We start from the raw sequence: 25,289 nt of genomic DNA on the forward strand, positions 1-25,289 counted from the left end.
TCCATGAATGTCCCAGCTATACTCCATGCTGGTCATGACTATCTTCATGCATTTAAGGACACGAGCAACTGTGGCAGGCAGCCAAGGCTGAGAGCTGCAGTCCCAGCACAGAAGGAACCCTCCGTGACAGGGATCCTCTGAATCCAGAGGAAGAGCTTAAGCAACAGTAGGTTTCTTCGGGAGGCAAACGAAGCAACGACGTGGGAGATGTGGGAAGCTGAGCCGTGAAGCAGCAGCGCTCCTCAGGCAGAGCAAGCAGCTACTCTGAGGAATTAACACATCAAAGCCCGGGAAGACCAACCCTTCTTCCAACCCCAACCTATCGGCAGGGTCGATGCAGGCAGAGGATGCAGGCAGCAGGGCACAGAGCTAGGCAAGCCTGACCATGAGCAAGGGCAACCCCATGCCTGTGGCAGCCAGCCATCTCCACCCTCCCTCTGTCTCAAACAGCACAGTCCCCTCCTCTGCACCCTCCTGGCCCTGCAGAAAGCATCCAACACGGGAGGAAAGAGCGATTCTGATCTCTTTCCCTGACTACAAGATAGGAGGGATTTTTTTTTTTTTTTTTTTTTTGCTGGGCTATTAATTGTAAAAGGTGGAAGAATACATGTAATTCACTTGTAGGCACCAAGTAAAAAGAGGAAGAAAAAAGTTGATTCAGCTGTCCAAAGTCTCACAAATGCCTTGCCTCAACTTCATGTCATGTAAAATGCAACAATAACAACCAATCTCACATTTGAATTTCAATTTACCTAGTAACAGTAGCAGCATAACTAGTCCTTAGTATTTCTGACCCCTGAGCCTAGCTCCAAGAGTCCTGTGATTACCTCAAGACCCACAGCTTTTATTATTAAAAAGAAACATTTACAACTACCATTGACAGACAAAAATCTCAAAGATGTGTGAATACTGACTAATCCAGAGCAAAAGAGCAGATCAGAAGACGAGCAGAAACTGTTTTTTCAGTAACACTGATCCATTTTGGATTGGGAATGGTGATTTTTCAATGGCTCTGCCATCAGGGCTGCCCCATGCTCCTGTGCAGAACCACACGGGTTGTTCTTACTGCTGATGAACTCATCGATGCATGAAGGTGCTATGTCAAGACCTGCTATAAACGACCCCGTATTATCTGTGTTTCAAGACCTTTGAGAAGCAGATCTCTCACAGACAAAAAGTACTGCTGGGAGGCAGTTTATGATGACAGGCTGAAACAGTATCACAAGGCTCCTTTCATACTGCACCTTGAGGAGAGATCTCAAATGGGTGTTTTGGTGGTAAACGCCTGTGTGCCACACTACATATTATAGGACCTTCGGTAGCTGAACTCAACATAAGCACAAGTACAGCTGAATGAATGACCTGTACACTCACACTAAGACAATCAAACAACAAACTTTGGTTTGAAGACAAGATTTTTCCATGAATAAGAAATATGAGATGACTTCTGGCTAACCAAACTGCTTCCTCTACTTGGGAATTGCCCTGTTGTCCAAATAGGCCAATGTATCTCTGTCAGACTACAAGCTATATTTACCCAGACAGGAACATTTCTCTCTGAAATCTAATATCCCTTCATATTAACTCTCATCACTCCCAGTCATTCTCTGGAAGAACCAACTTGTTGAAGAACTGTCAAAATCTTGAGGCTGGTCTGTGAGACGACAGATCTGCTATTTACAGCAGCAACACTCCGGACTGCACATGCCACTATGGTATCACAGCTCAAATTAACTATCATCTTCAGATAAGCTGAAAGTGTTCTTCAAGAAATCTTTGGAGGCCATAAAATTTGCTTTGCTTTAATGACCTTCAGTCAACTTCAGAAATTCACTTCTGAAGTGAGTTAAAAAAGTCTCTGGCAAAGCTAAAATCACAGTTACACTTTCTGTGGATTTGAAAGAAAAAGTATTATACTGGCTTTTTCATCCCAGAAGCACATCCTTTATGGAGGAGAAGGACCCACGTACAAGAGTTCAGATGAGGAGCTTGGAGAAGCTGGCTCTGAAGTGTGGGAAGTGACTGTCCACCCACTTCTATCCTTCACTCTCCTGCTTAACAAGACACAGTTGGCTGCTTCTTTCTGAGAAGGCTGTTGCATAAGATATATTTTAAAAAAACTCAAAACCAAACGACCAAAGAAACACTGTCAAGAAAAATAATAACCAGAAGGAGAACTGTCTCTTGCTAATTTCAACTGAAGAAAAAAAGAGTCACAGTCATTACTGGAAGCAAGGTTTCTGAGAATTACTCTTCAAGAGATGAATCAAGAAACTCTTCCAGATGGACACAATGGCCTTGGTCTTGCAAAAGGCAGAGCTTCACTTAAAATTATTTTGTTACTGGTGATGGTGTTATAGACTACTGACACTTTGTCTATATCCAAAAGCCAGAAGCTCCATTTTCACAGAATGTAGCACATGTTTTATTAAAGCCCCCATCTGAATACATTAAACATTTCTGTTGACCATGAGAAATCTGAAAAATATCCAAAACTTTAGAATATTTATGATCTGCCTACAGATTTATGGTCTGGTCCTCAGTGAAAGCCCACAGTCCCAATATGTCTGAGCTTAGAAAAGATCTCAGTCCCTTTCCAGACTTTGATCATTTGTAATTTTAACTGTGACATTCACCTATCCGCCACTTGCAGAAAGGAGATGTGAGTAGTATTTCAGCAACACAGAGATCAGTTTTGGTCTGCAGGTAGACAACTAGAAATGTCATGTTATAGTTAAATCGTCTTATTTGTGCACCAGAAAGCTGCATGCACAACTTCCCTGAACTCCCTGTGGGGACCATCCAATGGATTCTCTTGGAAGAGCTCTGCCAGATGTCTGGACACTGAACATGCATTCTGGTGTCATGTGGTCATGTGGCACCCATTGGTTAAAAACAAACAAACAAACAAAAAAAAAACCAGCATGAGGCATCTTAACTCTCTGGCCCTTTTTGAGTGCTTGCATTGAGTTCTCTAACACAGAGAGAACCAGAAAGGAAGTGGTCACTAAGAAGCAGTACAGACACACAGGGCAGCCAAATCTGGCATGGCAAAACTGAATGCTCTGCCCCATTTTACAGAAGCGAGCAACTTTAGGAGACTGTTGTCAGACCCTTTTCCCAACTAGGGTATTAGCAGTTTCCCTGCATGGGCCAGGAGAGGATTTTTCTCTTGTGACACACCATTTGGCAACAGTGATCACTATTTTTGTTTTCCTCTGAGACACGAGAGATTTGCTTACAGCTTTGGGTGGGATGTCACGCACCAGTTTCAGTAGCTTGGAATGGTGTGGTGGACACAACTTCTTCATGCGTGGAGGATTAAACTGATCTCAAACCAAGGATATGTCTTCCCTTCCATGGTAGGGATAGGCATAGCTGCAGAAAGCCTTCCTGCAAGTCATCTGGGCACTTAGGATCTAACACCTTCCTGCTTAGACAGGAATCAGAGACACTGGTGACATCTGCAAATGCTTCTAGTACAGTGCAAACTGTAACATTCAGTCTTTCCTAGTAGAGGCTTTAAGTGTGCCAGAGAGTACAGGGAAATAATTTTGAGTCAGACTGGGGAGAAGCATAGATGAAATCGCGACTTTCTACAGTCCCTTGAAAACAAAAGCCCTGCACATCTTTTCCTGTGCTCAGGAGGCACTAAGCTGAAAGTCACAACAGAGCCCTTTCCTCTCTCAGATTCTGCCCATGGCTGCTGTGAAAACCATTACTGTCTCATTGCCGTGCAGCAACTCATATCACACAGGTCTGAAGAACCTCATTTCAGATTCTAACAGCCAGGCATCTCTAAATCACACACTTGCCATCACAAGGAGTAATGACTGGCCTTCACTTCATTAATCTCAACAAGCACTGCAGCCTCCAGCCACACTGCTGGGCCCCCATCCAGAATAACACGCAGTGGGTCAGCATCGCTAAGCAGGGACTACTGATGTCTATGTATGTCATAGAGACTTGTTCATTTTCCAAGGCTGTGTATTTGGCATATGAACTTTTTGAACTTTTATAATTTATAAAGGCCATACTTGCATGAAACTTGTTATGTCCCTCAATTTCTGCTCTGCACAGAGCAGAGACTAGTTACAGCGATGTTCACTGTTGTATGTTAGGCAGGAAGGAAATGCTGATGTTAGCAGGAACTCTGTATGTTTTACAGATCTGACTCGAATGTCACTCCCATCAACTCCTCCTGATCTTGGCATTGCCTGCTATGCTTTGACAGCGGAGGCAAGGTCCAAATCTCACTGCAGGCAGTGGTGCAGCTACCACGCACTTTGTTAAGTTTCACGCCTTTTCATAGGAGGAGTTCAGAGCACTTTCCTCACCAAGGGAAGCGGCTGTGCCCTCAAACCCTGCTGCCGGGTGCAGGGCCTCGGCCGCCTGCGTGCCGTTAGGGGGCACGCTGAGTCCCCCGGAGCGGCTCTGCTCTGCACCGCAGACAACAGCTGGCCACTTGAATGTATTCCCCTCACAGGAGTTAAAAAGGCTTTTTGTGAGGTGAGCCGTGGCTCCAGCATGATCAAAACCTTTCTGAGCGGGTGCAATGCCCTTCCTGGGAAGGGACAAGGTGATGGCGGCTACCTGTCCCAAGAGCAGTGATGCACAGGGTGTAACACCAAGACAGCACAGTTGCCTGTCCTGCATCAGATCTTACCTTCATCGGATCCAGCATCCCCATTTCAGCAGCGTGGTGTTACCTTGGCCAACACCCTGTATGTGATATGGTGGGACTCGAACACTGCTCTAAGACAGATTTGGCAAAATACACAGAAGCACACGCTTACAGCCATCACTGTAGCAGCTATAGGCTTACTTAGCATCTCAAGCATGACCTCCAGAAATAAGTGCTGACTTTTAGTGTTGCAACTTCCCCAAAACCTGTGTGCACCTGGACCTCCACACCTCAAACCCTGCCACAGACTATAAGCACAAGGACTCGTCTTTGGTCCTACTACAAAGTCACCAGTCACAGGGCACCTGGAGGCAAAAAAAGTGGGTCCTTTGGAAATGATGCCATGTAATTCACCTTCTGAGAAGTACAACATTTCATTTCCCAGCATAGTCTTCAGGCACCCTCCACTCTAATAACATTCTGGTTTTTTAAGGATGAGGGAGCACTGGTACAGGCTGCCCAGAGAGGCTGGGGAAGTCTCCTTGTCTGGAGTTTTCAAAACCCACCTGGACGCATTCCAGTGTGAGGTGAACTTGCTTTAGCAAGGAGTTGGACTGGATGATCTCTAGAGGTCCCTTCCAAACCCTACCATTCTGTGATTTCTGGGAAATCCACGTCTTGGGGAAAGAACAGTCTTGTTGGGTATATTTTGGTGTATTTTACAAAAGCTGGTAGATTCACAAACACGGAAAATAAAAATTTGGTTTGGTATCCAGATTAAAGCGATGCTGAGCTTATACCACTCCTGTTGAAAATCAGGTAAGAAAGCTCATCATCCTCACAGAAAATACACTGACAAAAATGCTTCTTTGTGAAAAGTTTACATTGAAAACATTTTTTCCCCTCATTTCAGCATCCATCTGATTCCTATAAAAATGTCTTTCTCCAACCCTCTGAGATGAAATGACAGTTACAAATATTTTGAGGCACGGTGGTACATTAAAGAAAGCACATGTCAACCCACTGCATGAGGTATATGAGCAATAGGTTTCCCAAGCCCCCACAGCAGCATCTTCAAATCAAAAATCTCTTTCCTTTGGTTCTTTGAAACCTGCTCTAAGACTTTAAAATGCCTGCATAAAACAGCCCCACTGTGTGACGGTCTAGGTAACGTACAAAATGAGTGTATTATAAGTGAAAACAAGGTGAGACCATACCATTTGACTTTGGAGCCATTCAATTAGAGCCTCAGCCGTCGAGTCTGGGACCTGGCAACGCAGTCCCTCTCTCTCGTCCGCTTCCATCATCTCCAGCAAGCCCCGCAAGTCCTCCACGAGATGCAGCGCCCGCAGCCCCCCCATGAAGGGGGAGGTAGGGGACTGGCAGTCAAAGATGCCATTGGAGTACTCCAGCGCCTTTGAACCTGGAGGAAGTAACATCGCACAGAGTCAGGCATGAGGCGAACAGGTCAGACACATGCCACAAGGCTAGGGAATGCCAAGCGGTGTTTGCTTCCAGGAGGCATTTATCTGACCCAAACTCTGCACCATGCAGCAATTTGGAGAAGGGCAAGTCCTTGCTGGTGTGCTACATGGACAGAAGCTCCGGCAGAAAGAAGCTGGGGGAATTCAACAGAGAATGCATATGCCACAACCGTGCCCATGGGTTCAAGACGTGAGCTTGTGTCCTGCTGTCTGGTATGTATCAGAGTCAGGAAGTACTGCAGAAGGAACAAGCTCTGCTTCCCTGTAGAAACTGCATGACCCAAATCAGACACTACGGGTATCCAGAAGAAATCCTGCCTTGCATTTTTCACGCAGGAATTCAAGTTTTTTTTTTTTTTAATAAATAAGAAATCTGAAGATAAATAAAAAGACAAATCACTTCTAGAGGAGAATAAATTTTCAACCCAACAGTTTGACATGGTAGCACTGATATTTGCAAGTATTTGTAAGAGTAAAATCTCTTATTTGCATAAACTCCACAGTATGTATATTTGACCTACATTAAAAGTTCCTATATATCAAATAAGGAAGGAAACTATGAATTCAGGATTAAGGTTGATTTAAGTCACCCTGGCTAATTCCAGTGATCATTTCAGCACACTGATTCATGACCTTAATACCATAATGCCTCAGCACAATAAGATGTGTTCATGACAGAACATAATCTGTACTGTCAACTTTTGGAAACTACAATGATATATGCACTTCCACGAACTTTCGTTCATCTCATCTGGCAAGGCACAAAAATGGAAGCATTCTGCTAATTCCCTTTGGAAAAACTAGCAAGAGGAAAATCCCCAGAGCAACATAGGAGTTCACGTCCCTTTGCTGTTTTACTTTAGAGGTCTGTTCAGACACAATGGTAAAGGAAGTCTGTGGTGACAAATGTCTCAGCATCCCATTTTATTTTCATCTTGCCATAACCAATTTAGGCTCCTGGAAAAACAGATACGTGATCTGATCCAAATACCAGTATCTACTTATGGAAATTACTAAGGTCACAGCTTATATGTACTTTCAGAGATCACTGTGATCCAGTTGAATCCACTTCACATGTGTTCCTGCTATGTGTTTTTAAAACTTTAGGAAAACCACAAAGTCATTGTTCAGATAAAGCATGCACTATGATGATTTTTCCTTATGGGAAATTATAACTGAAACTATTAAAGACTTTATAACTGTGTTGCTATCCTTGCAGAATATTTTTTCATTTTCAGTAGTTGTTTGCATAGCTCTTCTGGAACAGGATTAAACTATTACCTCTGTGTTGTGTATTTATTTTCTGACTACTAGACTCAACTTTAAAGTGAGGTCATATACTTTGTGATGCTTCTCCTCAGTTCACTTACAATTTACAGCTACTTATAAAAAGCTCAGGTGTTCAAGGAAGGTCCAAACCAAATGATTTGATACAGAGCATTCCAATTTTTAAAAAAAGGAAAATTCAACTTCTATTGAGAGAAGTTCAGAGTAGTCAGTATTGGGCAAAATTACTCCTTCCTTGCAGAAGCTCTTTAAACACAATCTGGTTTGAAACATGCATTATCCTTGGCTTTCACAGCACTGTGTACACCAGCTGAACTGCATCACTCAAGTCACTTTGAGCCGCATTTTGACAGAGGCTATGAGAAAAACTACTATCCGATGTCTGTGAGAGTCTGTGCAATTCCTCCACTCCATTTATTTGCAACCCCTAAGCTACTATGGAAGACACCAGAACACAACTACCAGCACATTCCCTTCTCAGCCTGAAAGTCTGCCCTCCAAGTATGAGAAAGGAAGACCAAAATGCTAAATGAACAAGTTACATCAAGTTCTTACCTGCTATAATGCCATCCATCTGCTCCAGAGCTGCAGCGAGCATGTCACTTGCATCACTCATCATCTTCTCTCTTCTCAGGAATGATCACCAGCTAAACCATAAGCAGCAACAAAACACCGACAGTGCAAGGTGGATCCAGAGCCTTAAGTCTGTAATTCAATCTGCAAAAGACAATTTTATTTACCAGCATGTTCTGTGAATTCAGATACCACTGTCACTGGATATGCAGGAAGACTGGGGTTGTTTGCTGACCATGAGACTTTGGAGGTGCTCACCATCACGTATGAACCGTCATCAGAAGAATCAAAGTACCAATGTGGTGATCCAGTTCCTACTGTTGGTCAGTCTGCAGCCTGCTCTGCCCACAAGTCTCTGCTCCTGAAGGTGTATCCCACCAAGTATCTTAGAAATCCCACATGGTACTTCAGGGAAGCTTGCATAGAAGACAGAGGCCTTCTATCACTAAAAGGAAGCTGCAAACCTGCAATAAACCATGTGTCTATCTGCTGCATTTTTTCTTCCCAAGAATTTGCTGGTATAGAGAGAGAGGAGTCTGACCATTTGCCCAAGATTTCTGGATGTCTGACAATCCAGAAGTCCTGGGCACGCAATCATTTGCCTGCAGGCAGGATATCTCAAATACCCAGGACTCACTGGACATAGCATGCATGCACAGACTACCCCCAACAAATGTTGCTCCGAGCTCAGCAGAGATTCATGCTCTAATGATGCAATCTGATCTTACCCTCAAACTTTTCAAAGTCAGAAGAGGTGTCTCTAGTCTGCTCTAGACTAGAGATACTAGTCTCTAGTATTTCCAGCAGAGCCTGGCAAAGCAAACCTGTCCAATGTGCTGCCTGGGCAGGTGAACTAGCAGACTCGAAATCCAATGGGCTACGAGTTAAATGCACGCTTAGACACTTTGCTGAAGTAGAGGTGCAGAGGTCAGAGGTCTACCCAATCGCTCCACACCAGCACAACAGACAGACAAGCCACTGAAATAGCCTAGATTGCCATGACTTTAATCTAGGACACATGAGACTACTTCTGCTATAAAAATAGTTAGGGAACAAAGCTAAACAGACACCAGGAAGGAAAACTCACTTTAATCTTTTGCATACTCTGCCATTTGTTTTTTTTATTAGGCTGCGCCACTGCTGACACTTGCCCCAACACAAGCAATTAAGAAAGTTGTTCACAGTTTCTCTGCCTTAAGTCCTAGAAAAGAGTCTACTAAAACCTAAACTAAAACAAAAATTAACATTATAAACTGCATTTTCCCTCCTACGAGTCATCTTTTTGGTTTGATCCAGCTGGGAGATAGCTCTTATTTGAGATTGCCAGATGGCTTTGCTGAAATGCCATCCTTAAAACACAAACAAACATTTAATCTTACACATTAAATCTTTTATTACATAAAGTAGGTCCAAGCTCAAAAGGTGACTTTTAAAGGACAAAGACTATTGTGCTTTACTTTAATGTTTAGTTGTCAGGGTCAGAAAAGCCAAGAGAACTTTTAAAAGTCAAAATACCTGGAAGTTATAGTGTTGTAGTATCATAACTGAAGACATTTAACTTTTAAGAAGGAAGTCCCTGAAATTTAAACAATGCAATGTAAATAGTAAACTTCAAGCAGTGCAAATCCTTCAAGGTATTTGATGAGGTGTCTCTACACTTGATAAAAATGAGAAAACTCAGCCTCTGAAAACACACATACTTGGACAATTCTCAGGAGTGTCTTGTCTTTTCATAACTTGGTTCTGTTAAAGTGTAGTAAACACAGACATTTGTACTGGATTTCCTTCTCGAGGCAAAGAGCACATAGGGAAGTCTCCGGGTTGCTGCTACTCCAGCAAAATGCTGATTCCCCATAGCTCTAGGCAGAAAAGGACCAATGACACAAAGCATCCACAAACCCAAAACAGCTAACTGATGTTCGGGAATCAGAACGGCCCATGAGCATGAACACCTGATGGTATGAGTAAAGATGACAGAGCCAGACTGCTCAGTGACACCCAGTGATACAACAAAATGCAGTGGACACATATTAAAACAAAAGAAATTCCACTTTTTTTTTTTTAATGTCTTTTTTTGCTGTGAGAGTGGTAAGCGCTGGAAAGAGTTGCCCTTCTGGAGTCTCCATCCTTTGAGCTACACAAGATCAAACGCAGGCTTCACAGGGCAACCTTGCTCTGGGCAAGAGACCTCCAGAGGTTCCTTCCCACCTCAAGCATCATTGAACTCAGTACAGCTCTGATCAAGCATTAAGTCCAGTACTGAGGAGACTGCTCAAAGTCATGCTACAGGCTTAAAATGTGCCAAGAGTGCTCTCTAATCATATTTGTTAACAGTACACTCCTTGTTCCTCACCTTCTGTCTACAAGAGACTTTAACTGGGGGCAAGGAACTGCTACTTTACATTTCCACAATAAAACCACGGCTCATAGGCACAGAAAAATCACCATCCCTGCACTTCATTCAGGCACAGTCACTCCTCATGTTTCTAAACTAGCCCACTCCTTGCTTTTGCTAAACAAGGGATTTGTCCAGGGTTATCACAAATTCTTAAGAAAAGAGAAGAACAGCAGCAGATGGTGGCATCACAGCATCTAGGAGACCTCCAACATTTACCCCATTGTTACTAGACACTAACTCCAAGGAAGGTGAGACAGCAGTCTGCACAGTGTTTCCTTCACTGCTACTGCAAGAGCATCTGGGCTGCTGAGAGCAGCAGCAAGAAATTTTAAGATAAAATTCTGCTAAGCAAGGCTGTGCAAGCAACACACCTATCTCCAAAAACCCTTCCACCACTTATGGAGCATCTGTTAACAGCCTGATCAAGCCTATAACTGAGAAACTTGCAGAGGTGAAATAAAGAGATCAAAAAAGCTCCCAAGCCAAACAGCTGGAGATGACACAATGGAATCCCATTTCTTCTGTTATTTGGTCCTAAAAGCGGTCATTGGCCATCCTGTTCTGGCCAACTTCCCAGCACAGTACATCCCATCTAGCAGTCAGGAAGTAAAACTGCTGTGATAGAAAAACGCTATTGGAGGCATCCTTACCCAGAAAGGCCACAAAATTGCTTTTATTCTTTGCATGCCATCACTGGCACAGAGAATGGATGGGCTGTGAGGAAATCAAAGACGTCATATAGCAGTGGACCAAAGGACCAAACTGCATGAAACAAGAAAAGGGAACAAACTGCAGGGGGTGAAAAGAGGAGGTGCAGAGGGAGTCAAAAGAATGCAATCATTAGACAGAGGTCATAAATCAGCAGCCTTTGAGGATTATAGGAAAGAAGACAAGACTGAAACACTAGCAGATTAATCCCTGTGCTAGCTGAAGGGCACCAAGACTACATCAGACTTCACAAACTTTGACGGGAGTCTGGGCTGACCACTAACACAGTAGACCTTTCCTGATAAATACATTCCTTTCTTCATTTTGCTTTTTATTCCTTTGGCCAAATAAAAATAAAACCTAAGAGAAAACTCAAGTCTTCAGGGTTGTCTTTTTTTTGTTGGCAGTGACTAAGGAAAACAAGAGTCTGGTAACATGTATGAAAATCCACCTTGAAGAGCTCTTTAGGAAAATAAGGAATAGCTAATATTTCAGATGATGTCAAGCAATTAAAATTCCTTACATAAAGTGTCCCCCCTCCTCTCCAAATAATCATCATTTTAACACAGATGGATCTATGACACAGATGAGGAACGAGAAATCAAGGTGTACACAAGAGACGGAAAGGCAGACACATGAAAGCTACCCCTGCCATAACACCATCAAGCACACACCAGCAAAAAAAATACTGACTGTCTGACAGACCATTTAAAATAAATTTTCCATTTCTTTCCAAGACAAGGATGACTTACCTTCCTCATTCCTTCAATTACACACACTACCAGTGCAAGAAAGGGTGGTGATTGGGGTGTTTTTACTGAAGCGGATATCCCTTCTAGAGCTCCTAGCTGAATACCTTGCTCATTCCTGCACGAACAAGCACCACTTCATCAAGGCTGTATTTACAATCCACCATTAAGAAATAAAAATCAAAATACAAATATGCAGCTATCTCCACATTCAGTTACAATTAACCTTATCACTGTCTGGCTCTTCTACTTGCATCCCTGGCCATATTCACAGATGATGTTATTTGTTCTTACTTGCTTCATGTCCCTTCCTCTGGTTCGAACACACCAGCTGGTTGCTAGGGCTATGCTGCTCACTTTTCAGTAGGTGGAGATTATTTATTTTTATTTTTGAATGACATACAAACCCTCCGGCTACAGTGCTAGTGAAAATGTATTCCAAACGGCTTACAGAGAAAACAAAACACTGCCCTACAAATAAATCCAAGGAAAGCTAGAAAAAAGCAAGCAGCTTTGTGAATGGGAACTGCAGTCTGCTTGATGCAAACAGCAAAGCTGCCTGAATATGGATTTCAAAATCAGATATTTAATTAAGATGGCAGACTTTAAAAAAAATAAAGTGCTTACACATTTTACATATGTAGGTAATTATAGTTTCTCTATCAAGAGGCATTCTCTTTCCTAGATCAAACAACACACAGACAGGCATCTATATGCAACACCTTCAAGCTTGCTTGTTTGTTTTGAGGTGGTCTCATTCTGGATGTCCACCTGCCAAACACACCATGCTTTGAAACACAGATGTTCACAGAGGTGAGGAGAATCAGCTGCCTGCTAGCAGGTCTGAAGGACAAATCGTGCCCTGCACACAACCTCTCTGGGGAAGGGCTGAGGCTGGCCTTTCATTCTACTCACCTTCCTCTTTGTGCATGTGCTCTGCAAATGCTCAGCATTTGGAAAGAAAGCATCAACTACAGATTATTTTTATGAAATTACGCACTAAGATGGATGACTTGAGTTTCCCAGCTCTCCCATTTCTACGTAAGACTCCTTAAATCAGGAAATGGTGATAGACAGGATGAAAAATCTCTATTAGGGCTTATTTCTGAGAGTTATAGAGAGTAAAAACATAGACCCTCAAGAGTAGGGTGTTACCCTAGCGAAATGCACCACAAAAAAAGGAAGGTGGAGGGAGAGAATCTGTTCCACAGCAAAAGTATGACCCCAAATTTCACCTTGCTGTCAAAATTAATAATCCTGCATTCTTGGTCCCACATGTATGAGACAACTGAAAGAGGTCTGAATCATCTTCTGGATTTGTCTCTCTTGCCTCACAACACTGAAATACCACATCCTGAGCAATTAACTTTACAAGGTAAAGCCCCGTTTCATGAAGATAAATGCCATTTCAGACACATTATCACACCTGTATGTGCTTTTTCTGTCTGTCCAGAAGAGAAACATGACCATGCAGAAACTTATTTGCAAAATACATTTCAATCACAAATAAAATGATCTTCAAATTAATTTGAAATCTCTATCACTATTTCTCATGGAATGTTTTGAAGATAACTCTGCTATGACGCCACCAATGAATATATTCACCTAACTTACATTATAACTCATTAACGTTTCTTTCAATGTAAAAAAAAGAATCCTTTCCTTACCTTCCAAGGCAAGTACTCAAGAAAGGCAAAACTCAAGAACACTGATCCTTGTTGAATATATTGCTCTGGTGTTTTGCAAGAAAAGAACAAATGACATTTTAAAAGTAAAATAAAATGTCATTTGTTCCTTTCTTGCAAAACACCAGAGCAATAAGTAAAACTTCTGGAGAGAGTCTAGCACAGGGCCACCAAGATGATCAGGGGACTGGAATATCTTTCATATGAGGAAAGGCTGCGGGAACTGGGGCTGTTTAGTCTGGAGAAGAAGAGACATATTAACATTTATAAATATCTAAAGGGTGGGTGTCAGGAGGTTGGGACATCCCTTTTTTCTATAGTAGCTAGCAACAGGACAAGGGGTAACGGGATGAAGCTGGAATACAAAAAGTTCCACTTTTTAGAGAAAAAAAAAGAAAAAATTATTTTACTCTGAGGGTGACGGAGCAGTGGAACAGGCTGCCCAGAGGGGCTGTGGAGTCTCCTTCCTTGGAAGTCTTCAAGACCTGCCTTTACATGTTCCTATGCGACCTGATCTAGGTGAACCTGCTTCTCCTGGGGGGCTGGACTAGATGATCTCTAAAGGTCCCTTCCAACCCTACCAGTCTATGAAAATTAGGAAATGCTGGAAATGTTAATGAACATAATGTAGAGAAATATCTTAGCATAAGGCAGACACAGGAAACTAGTTAGGTCCCAAATATGCTTTGAGGTGCTTGATTCAGACATTGCACCCCTTCCTAGACAAGAGGACCTGACCTGGGCACAGGGAAACCTCCAGCTCCTCCCAGCAGGCATCCATGCTCTCTTGTACCGCAATGGCTGAACAGCCATTATACACAAAATAGCAGAGGCTGGAAGGTACCTCTAGAAATCACCAGTCCAAGCCCCCTGCTAAAGCAGGTCCACCTCAATCAGGTCACACAGGAACATGGTCAAGGTGGGTTTTGAAAATCTCCAGAGGAGACTCCACAACCTCTCTGGGCAGCCTGTAACACAGGCCAAAGCAAGGAAGCCTGGTAAGACTCGGCAGATTCTCTGTCTGGTCCTTCTACATACAAGTCCTCCATTTCAGGATGACAGCTACAGGGAGCCCCATCCTCAAAGCAGGCCAGTGAGGCTCAAGGCTTCACCAGCATGCAGGTTCAGCACCTTCCAAGAGCCCAATGCTCAACTGTGCAAAAAGGGATAAACATGAATAAAAATCAACCCAAATGTTGGCAAAGGCTTACTTAAACTCATAATGTCTGTTTCTTTTTAGATATGTAAATAAATTTCTGAATTTGCTGAAATCTAGTCAATGACATTAAAGCAACGCTGTTCTTGTATTACGCGGGACTACAAAAAAAGGAACAAACGTTCCTTTGTTCCTTAAGTCTATTTTCTTTTTTGTTCGCTGGATTCAAACATGTATTTCCTTTAACTGATAAAAATGAATGAAAGCCTAGTGAGGCTGAAAGCCTACCATTAAGAAATGTCTTAAAGTAAAAGGCATCAAGCCCTGGAAAAGATTTTGAAGTATTTTAAGAGCATAAAGCACCAAAGTCCTTCCAATATATAATTGTTTATACCTAGGAAAAATTTACCTCAAATCACACAAACTTTTATTACCAACTAGTTTAGATGCATCCTGCACTTTGCCTTAAAATTTGTTAAATAGATTAGTCCTGATGCAAAAGTGAAGCCTCAACAAGATAAGCATCTTTCAGATGCTTTGACAGAGGTCTATACACAGAAAACCGTTGAAAGTGAAAAGTAAGAAATTGCCAGACAGTTTTCACTCTGGTTTTGTCTTGCTCACCTCAAAACCATGAAGGCCTATACATTTTATTAAACTAAAGGCCTTTTCCAATAGTTTATGCTGGAGCTTTGCCAACAGCTTATGTTTGGTAGTACACTTGGGAATCTGAGAGAATCTATATCAAGGAACCCTGCTTTATGCAGCATATGACCTTAATCACTACTATAAACAAACTGTCTACCTTTGAGATTCTTGGAATGTCAGATGTAGGCACTGTGCCTTTTAAAAAACAGACATCTAATTTTGAATTAATTCTCAGCTTTCAAAAGGGCCAAGTAGTTCACATGCAAAAATAGATCTTGCAAAGTAGTTCACAAGATCTTGCCAAGTAGTTCACATGCAAAATAGATCTTGAAACTTGCATGTTTCTTGTCACCAATAAGAAAGCAAAGGTTAATGTAGTTACCTTTTGTGTTTCAACAACTGCAGTAGGTGCTATCCCACTGCCAGCCACAGTAGCCACAGATGAGGGTCCTACAGAGCAATGCACTACCTAGCTGCAGAACAAGGAGATGCCTCTTGCCTAGCAAGTGCAACACTGCCAGGATGCTCTCTGCTCCCTTCCTTCCTTTCCATTGGGGGACAGCTTGTGTTCCCTGCCCGGGCTACAGAGCTGCTCATTCAAGCTGGAGGTGAGGAAGAGACACCCACAACCATGGCTCTTTCCCACACCAGCCACGAAATGCTGCCATTGCAGAGGAAACTTACCCAGCACTGCCTGCTCCATGTTTCCTCTCAACTTGCTTCTGTTCCCAATGTCCCTTCCCAGAAAACAACCTCTAGTCCCTAGCACAACGCAGCCGCGTGTCTGATCACCAAGGATTTTGGTAATGCTAGAGTAAGTGTAAGTATTTTTCTTCAGCCAGGGAGCAGAGCACTATTGACTTTGTCTTGCTTTTTTAACAGCAAAGATTCAATGCCAAGAGATGAAGGACAAAAGCTGTGTGCTCTCAAGCTGGAAGAAAGGATCCTTTTCTTCAGAATATTGCACTGATGAGTATCAAGTAAACAAATTCCTCTCAAAAACCCTATTTTAACAGTGCTACTTTAAGGAATCATATACTGCTGCCTAATTCTTACCCTTGCTCAGCTGAGCAGTTGCATGTCCTACCTACTTTTGGGCCAGCTTCACTTCTCACACAATGGCTATTTTGTAGCTAGGACACAGAAACCAGCTCCCTTTGCTGCCCACAAAGGGAAAAGCCCAGGAAAGCCCACAGCTGGTTCTTCAGGAGAGGGGTGACCCTCTCCATCTCATCTCAACCTTTCCTCCTTTTGTCAGACTGACACCTCATTACCAGCCCTCAAAGAAAGATGTTTTCATGTCCTGATGCTCTTTGGCCTCCAGCATCACCCAAGGCTAAAAAAAAATCTGTGGAGCAGGGATTGAGCTGTGCTTAGAGTTCAGAAGAGCTCACAAAAGTACCAGTGCTACGGGAATGAGAAAAATATTGGGGTGGGCTGGAGGGCTATAGGTATACTATGCTCATGGGGTACAGGTGATACTGTAGGAGAGTTTTCAACAGCAAGGTGGAGGAGTGCAACAGGTCAGCCTCAAGCCAGAGCTGTGACCTCTGCAGAAGCAGAACATGAACAAACCTGGTCCCAGTCCTACTCTCTTTCTTCTTCAGCAGGAAATGGAGGAAAGCTGGGAAGAAAGGATGTGGCAGAGCAAAAGGTAGCTTCTTTATGCTTTTTCAGTGAGAGAAGGACCTAGGGATGGAAGGGAGCAAACACTCTCTATCCTGTGGCCAAGCCTCTGTGAGATCCTCTGTGGTCCCACACTCTAGGTGGTCCTGCTCTAGCAGGGGGGTTGGATTAGATGATCTTTCAAGGTCCCTTATGTGGATTCTGAGATTCTGTGTGCATGTGTAGGAAGTGGAAATATCCCCCCCCATCCATCAACCATGGCCTCACCAGCAAAATGGACAGAACATGACAGTTCTAAAACAGGAAGATGCAGCTCAGGAGATGATGAAAAATCCTAGCAGTTAGAAACCTAAGACATATTTGCATCAATGCATGTTTGATGTCTAGCTGGAGACAGAATTGTGGCTGCTACAAACCTACCTAGATTTCTGTGGGATAACAAGGGTACTGAAACTGAATTAACTTGCTACAGATGATCTGATAAATGTGAAAAAATATTTGTAATTACGTAGAAGAATGCAAAATGCCTGTTTAATTAGATACACCAATAAACAATGGTATATTATTGACCTTACTAACAGTAGGCTGCCTTTAGTAGACAGGGCTATAATGCACTAAAATGGAGAATGAGATCACTTCTAAAAGCAGTGGAAGAAAATTTACAATCCAGTTGCTGTAGTATAGCATGAACACACCTAGAAGCCGGCTGGTTCAGGCATTCAGAGCAGTCTAACTGAAGGAAGGGGCTGCAAAGTTTTCTCAGGCAACAGGATAAGCAGCTGATGGGTTAGCACACACACCATCCCATGCTGCCCGGGCCAGTGGTGATCCAAGTCAACAACCCTGAAACACTTAGGTGTGGTTAAACCATACAACAGAACAATGTAGAAATACTATCCTGTGCAAGAGCTGAATTGCTCCTCTCCCTCATTAAGTATCTGCAACATGTTTAAGCCAGTCTACAACTCTGATATGCCAGTCAGGTTTACAGTGTCTGATAGAAAGCCAGTTTTTTTACCATAAACCTTGCACTATCAGATTTTCCCCAAAACTTGAGATCTTACAGAGAAGCAATTTCATTAGGATCTTAGTTTTCATTAAGAAAGAAAAAACATACTATTGAGCCATGTGGTTGCTGAAGAAAGTTTGTTAGGATCTGGGAACATCCTGAAAGTTTGAACACAGGAAGCGCCTTACTTGCCATGTAATACAGTAAGGCATAGAAAGGGTGTGGATAGGGAAAAGCAGGATCATCTGACCTTTTTTTTTTAAAGTCTGCAGTACAGAAAAAAAGACCCAGCCTAGGCTGCTTAACCGTTTCCCTTCCCTCAACCTACAGATTTAATTAAAATAAAGCTTCAAAACCCAGCCAAATAATTTAATACAACTTTAATTAAAAGTCATTTTTGTAACACAAGAAAACCAAAGGGAATCTCATTGCTCTTTCACAGTTGTACTAGGAAAACGTGGTTCTTGTATAACTTGGTAGTTTTCTGACTTTACAAAGCCCCAGTGTAACAGAAGATAGCAAGGGTAGAATAATACACCGAGGATTTAAAGCTCCACCTAGCTCATGGTTTATACAAATCTAGTTAACTCCCCCTCTACACCCACCCACCTTTGAGCTCTGGGAACTGCTAGTGTAATTCCATCAATTAAAAACTTTAATGCCAGATTCCTTGTTTGCCAAAAGGAAAAACAACAACCAGCACAGCTGGGCATGTTTTTACAGGAGTGGATGCCCAACTGTAAAAAAGGTCAGACCCGATATCTCAACTCTTCCAAAACTCAAGATATTTATTAGAAATCTGTAATCCAGCACCCAGTTGCCTCCCAAGGACCACAATGGCCCTACTTTAGCAAAGCAACTGGTGCAAATCAGAAGTCTGGAGCTTAATACACTGCATTTTTATTTGTCCGTAACCAGGGATCTCTTTTGGACACAGGGTAACAGTACTGAACAAGTCTATAGCAACATCACGCTCTGGTTTCATTGTCAGATACTATGTTACCTTCTTACTGTGTCACACACATTGGCAAAGTAGACAGATGAGGGAAGGACTGCTCACTTGCTCATCAAAACTAGTATAGAACACTCCAATACATGCCAACCAGCAATACTCAATGTTCTGGATGAATTAACGATCCTTAGTATTTCCATAAAAGTGTTCTTCTGAGTACATAATCTCAAGATAAAACTTCAAAAACCTCAGGGATCAGATATACTTTTAATATTACATTTCTTTGAAGTACTTCCCCTTTGTATTTCAACGACACTTCAAAGTTTTCTTACTTACAAATCCAGTTAGACATCTTATGCTAAAAGAAGCAGACAGTGTTTCACACTTTCCAAACTTTTGAGTGGGGGTTAAAACTCAGTCTTGTAGAAAGGTGTATATATCTTAACTCTCTGCACATTTTCACTACACTAGCTGACCAAGAAAGATTTTATGTATCAAGGGTCAAGACTGCTCCAGTCCTATGTGCAGCTGGTCCCAATGAGCAGCACAGGTTTAACCTGTAGGATGCAAATAGTTTTTCTGCCATCAAGACAGATCAATAGAAGTGCCCAGTCCATGAAGGCCACTGGAAGGCAGAGGCTGTTCATGGAAAAAATAAAGGTCCACTTGCCCTGTGAAAGTCAGATGATCACCTCAATGGTTTTCTTCAGAGACAAAGGGGAGAACTTATCAGGATTCATAAAACACTGCCAATGTTGCCAGTGAAAGTGGAAGGGAGTGGCTGGCAAGATGTACTGAAACATAAGCAGGTTTCTGTGGCTTGATCAAGGACTTCACTAGCTGAAAAAAAGAAGGTCCTAGAAGTTATCCTCATTGTCTGCTACTATGACCAAAAAAAAGCCAAAAAACCCACAAGTAAACAAATCATGACATTTTCTCATTATCACCATGAGCTGTCAGTTTCCTCAGCAAGCATATGAACATTCAGAGACAAATCCTTCATGGAGGCCCCAAGAATTAGTGGATACAAGCTTTGCTTGTTCTCAAGCATTAAAGAAGCTTTAAAAGGTTGATTATTGCTTCATATATAATACATCTATAAAAATAATTATTTATTTTTAAACTACTGGCCATGGATTTCCCTTCATTGAGGCTGACTATTTTTCATGTGCCTACTGAGCCATCACTGGAGGGATTGTTTATCAGGGATTATATTTAGCTTGTTGTCTTAATTACAAGTTTATTACATGTGTCAAAGTAGTGCTTTCCAAAATGTTACAGTAACACGCTCTACACATCTACTCCTGCTGGCATAGACCTTACTCAGCAGATTACCTTTTGCTCTTCCAACTTTTCCAACTCCATTTTTCAAGCTAAAGCAAATCACCTTTGACAGAAGCCCAACTCCTTCATGTTGTAAAGCAAGAGGAAAACACCCAAAATAACTTTCAGTTCTATGAAAAAAACATTCAAAAAGCATTGTCCACATGTCAGGTCTTTGAGAAAGCTGTGATCTCCTTATCTTTCATCAACTCTTGATAAATTTTTGGAAGAAAGTCTAGCTGACCATTCTTTGAACTGTTGTATCCAGTGACAAGACAAACGGTAATGGAAAGAAGATGGAATTGAAAAACTATGTTACTGTAAGAGTGGGGAAGCCCTGACAGAGGCTGCGCAGGGAGTGTGTGGAGTCTCCTTCTCTGGAGGTTTTCAAAACCCACCTGGACATGTTCCTATGTGACCTGATCTAGGTGGATCTGCTTCTGCAGGGGGTTTGGACTAAAAGACCTCTAAAAGTCCCTTCCAACCCCTACCGTTCTGTGAAAAGTACCTTCAGAAAACAAAGAAAAGTAGGCCAAAAGCAGATATATCTGTGCAGCAATAACCAGGTCTCTGACAGCAGAAGTATCAGAGACATGAACTTGGCCTTTGGGATTTGTTTTTTGCCCTTTACTAAAACTTCTGACAGTTCCAAATAGCAAGTTCTTGTTTCCTGAAAATGTCTGAAGGATCAAACAAGGGACACATCACTGGAAGCACAAGGTCAACACTGAAGAGATGATTTTCCATGGAGGGAAGTGATTTATCACAAGTGTTTGCTCAGCAGGGAAGAGACTGGTCTGAGGAGAGTACCTAGGACATCCTCAACACCACTCATCCAAAAGGGAGCTTGATGATCCTGATCCATGCACCTGTGGGCCTTGGGAGGAGACATTTAGCACTGACCCTACAGTGAGTGACCAGTAAGGGACACGTGCCCAGAGCGCAGCACTCTGGCTACCAGCTACCTACAGCTGCCCTGAGAGCTTGTAGGAAGAAACCAACAAATCCCAGGACAGAGGACTTCTTCAGGCCTGAAACCAATATTGAGAAGCCACAGACAGCTACTTACAGCTTGAGGAAACATCTTCAGACAGCTATGGGTGAGTTCCCACGCCACAGGCACTCCTCAGGCTGTACTCAAAAGCGTGCCTGCCTGATGAGACCACTTAGTCTGTACCCACATGACACCTTGCACTGTGGAAGCCTGGCCCAAGGCTCTCCCAGTACTATAGCAGTTTGGTCCCAAGGCAGATAACTTCCAGTTTAGATGGGGACAGCGATTTTGAACATGCCATATCAGTCTGACAACTCAAAGGATAGCTTTGCACTGTGAAAAATAAATCATTTTCCTAATTCTGACTGCCAATCTCAAGAGAGGTAACCTGACTGAGGACAGACACAAAGATGAAGTAAATTGGGCATTAAATCAAGAGCAATGGCTTAGCTAAACCAGTCATCCTTAAGGGATTAGGTTAAAAGTTGCTCACCTGAGCTAAGACTCCTGTTACTCTGGTCTTCATGGCTATGTTAATGGGTTAACCTACCCAAGTAGAGTGCATGTTCATCTACCTGTGCAAAATTTCCACCAATGGGATCTTCTTGCTTGTAGAAACTTCACACCACTAGGGAAAAAGAGAAAGCTCCATGTGGAAATAGCATTCAGGAGTCTCAATCAGAACTCCACACTACAACCAAGGCTACATGTGGATGGATATTCAACCTTCAACTTAGCAATCATCATAAATAATCAATGCTATACCTGTCTGTGTATCTTAAGCAATTCATGTTCAAATCATGTAGAACTGGGCACAGCAGGGGGAAGAGGAGAATCAAATGTCACTTCCCACTAACACCAGGAAATAATACAGTGCTTTTCTGAAGTAAGAAAATATAAAGTAACAATAAAAAAAAGAGAAATACACCCAGCATGCACGCATGCCAAAACACACACGGCACCACAAGGACATCTCCAGTACCTCTACAGCAGCACCTTGTTCCTTGGAGGTTTCTTGTCCAAGAACTATGGCCCAGCCTAGTGTTCCTTTGCTTGCAAGATCTGACAAGATCCCAAGAAGCTGGTGTGGCTGCAGGCCAGTGACCTTGTGCTGTGCCGTGCTCCAAAGAGCCGTACACAAATGCCTAACACGAGTAACATGACCACACGTGTTGCCTATCCTGTTGCAATACCAGCAAAGCTCCAAAGTTGCTTTAGATAATACAGGAGACAGCAACTCAGTCGTATCTCAGTGGATCACAGCATTCACTACAGCTGTCATAATACACTCCAGATTATACACAATACACACTCTTAATAATGCCAGCCTCAGAACTGTCTACATATTTTGTGGTAGCAGAAATTAACAGACATTGGCAACTAATCAGATAGTAGAAACATTAAAGGAGACTATTTGTTGTGTATGTACACGGTTTCTTGCCATCCTGACTACACAAATAGTTTCTTCTGATGTTGCAGTGTTGTTAGGCTTCTCTCTCCCATTTTCCCAATAAGTAAAGCAGTTATTTCAGTTGCTTGAAGCAGTGCTGTCCCTGCCTTTAGTGACAGGGGACTACCACTGGCTAATAACATCCCACTGAACGTGGAAACATAACATACCCTACCCAGGCACCAAGAAACCCCTTGGGACCAGACAATTGATCCAGATGAGTGCTTGAAGGAACTATCTAGAGCATACAATGTCACATTCATACTGGTCTGTGCACATCCCTCTTCATACATCTCTGCCCAGAGCACCACAGCACAGCTGGAGGAGGGTTTTGTGAATAGGAGCACAGCTGCAAAGAAGGCCCCTAAATGAAATGACTGGGAGAAGTCATAAAGGAGCAGGGCCATGCAAGTGAAAGCAAGGCTAGCTACTCTAGATACTTGTAGGATGAGAAGGTGTTAACTTCCAACAGTATCCAAAACTGCAAGGGAAGCAATAAACAGCAGCAAGCTCTTTTACTGAGAAGGACCATAAGCAGGGGGAGGAAAGGAAAGGCAGCAATAATGAAAATCTATGCCAAGGTCTTGGAAGGAAAAGCACTAAACCCACAAAGAGGCTCTTATGAGCACTTGCAAGCTGGTAATTGCAGACTGCATTTGCTCCAGTGCCAGCCTATTTTAGGGCTGGAACACTGACAGTTAACAAGGCTCTCCCTCAGATAGCCAGAGATGTGGTGCATCCCCCATCTATCAGATTTTCATCTTACACTAGGAGCTGGGAACAGATACACAAAAGAAACCAGAGCCACAAGCAGCTAAGTTTTGGTTTTCCCAGCAGTGTTGAAGTACCTGATGGGACACATAACCCGGTTTTCTACCTGCACACAGTCAGAGATGGCTGTTGGCTACTCAAATGGCAAGAACTGCCACGGCTGCTTTACCACTGCCATCACCTGGTAGACCTCAGGCAGAACAACACCCAGGGCACATCAAGTCTTGACCACTCGGCATGAAGCCAAACAGGCAAACCAGCCAAAACGCCCCTGGCACTAAGCCTCATAAGTGCAGCCTGGACTTGCTGCCCAGTTGTTAAGCAGAGCTGAACTTTCCAAATATTTTTAACAGCTCCTTATCAGCAAAGCAGCTTTACACAAGTTCAGCATTTCACAGCGTTTATAATCTGGCCCCCTTAAATTGGACTGTCACCCTAGCTGAACCACAGCCTGAAATAGAGATCATTTCTGTGTCAGCACAGGATCTTTTCAACGAGACCTACCCAGTACAGGCTGGGGATCAAACTGCTGAAGAGCAGTTCTGCAAAGAGAGACCCAGGAGTCCTGATTGATAATAAACTAACCATGAGCCAGCAATGTGCCCTCGTGGCCAAGAAGGCCAATGGCATCCTGGGATGCATCAAGAAAAGTGTGGCCAGCAGGTCAAGAGAGCTTCTTCTCCCCCTCTACTCTGCCCTGGTGAGGCCTCATCTGGAGTACTGTGTCCAGTTCTGGGCTCCTCGGCTCAACTGGGACCGAGAACTTCTGGAGAGAGTCCAGCACAGGGCCATCAAGATGATCACGGGACTGGAACATCTTTCATAGGAGGAAAGGCTGCGGGAACTGGGGCTGTTTAGTCTAGAAAAGAGGAGACTGAGGGGAGATCTTATTAGTATGCACAAATATCTAAAGGGTGGGTGTCAGGAGGTTGGGACATCCCTTTTTTTCTATAGTATCTAGCAACAAGACAAGGGATAATGGGATGAAGCTGGAACACAAAAAGTTCCACTTAAATATAAGAAAAAAATATTTTACCGTGAGAGTGATGGAGCAGTGGAACAGGCTGCACAGAGGGGTTGTGGAGTCTCTTTCCTTGGAATTCTTCAAGATCCACCTGGACATGTTCCTATGTGACCTGATCTAGGTGATCCTGCTTCTGCAGGGGGATTGGACTAGATGATCTCTAAAGGTCCTTTCCAACCCTACCATTCTATGACTCTATGATCTTAATGCCACTGAAGTCAGTGGTACTGAGAACGTGCTTAACATTGGTTGCCTGTTTGACTACACAACCAAAACACGACCTCAAAATACAGAACCTGACAGCTTTGTGCCTGCCACCTGTGGATGTTTGCAGTAATATCAGCATTCTATTATTAAAGTCCACAGGAAAAAAATCAGCCTTCCTTACCCTGACTGACTTCAGTCAGTCATCCACCAGATGTGACCTGTAACACAAACTGAACAAAAGTATCCTGATTCTTGTAGATACAATCTTCCTTCCTTCCACATTTAAAAGCACTAACAGAGCATAGCTACAGGTGGGAGGTGGGGTGAGGGGGGTAGCCTTTAGGCCTCAGGAAAATAATGAACGTATAAAAACTCAAATGAAGTCTGCAACAAAGACACGTTGTCTTACAATACTCATCTTGCTCCAGACCACTTTGGTTCAGTGTGACATTACACAGAAAAAGTAACTTCTTTACCAAGATTTATCTAGGTAAAATTTACTTAAGGTTACATAGAACCCATAAGCTTAATTCCTTAGAGAAAATAAACCAAAAATTACTCAAGTGACACAGAGCAAACAAAGGCAGCTTTGATGCATGAGAGCTCAGAGGGTGGGAGAGC

At 42.9% G+C, this 25,289-nt stretch overlaps 1 protein-coding gene across 14 annotated transcripts in view; it reads right to left on the reverse strand.

Annotated features, from left to right (window-relative positions):
- PPFIBP1 (PPFIA binding protein 1) overlaps positions 1-25,289 on the reverse strand; it is a 115,892-nt gene that overhangs the window by 46,024 nt on the left and 44,579 nt on the right. For all 14 annotated transcript variants that reach the window (XM_062008449.1, XM_062008550.1, XM_062008534.1 and 11 more), the window contains 2 exons: positions 7,951-8,112; positions 5,842-6,047 (listed from right to left, as the gene is read on the reverse strand). In XM_062008449.1, coding sequence (XP_061864433.1) covers positions 5,842-6,047; positions 7,951-8,014 — 270 coding nt within the window. In that variant the 5' untranslated portion in view covers positions 8,015-8,112. The remainder of the gene's footprint in view (positions 1-5,841; positions 6,048-7,950; positions 8,113-25,289) is intronic.

Source organism: Colius striatus, chromosome 1, assembly GCF_028858725.1.
Source record: "Colius striatus isolate bColStr4 chromosome 1, bColStr4.1.hap1, whole genome shotgun sequence".
Lineage (NCBI taxonomy): Eukaryota > Metazoa > Chordata > Aves > Coliiformes > Coliidae > Colius > Colius striatus.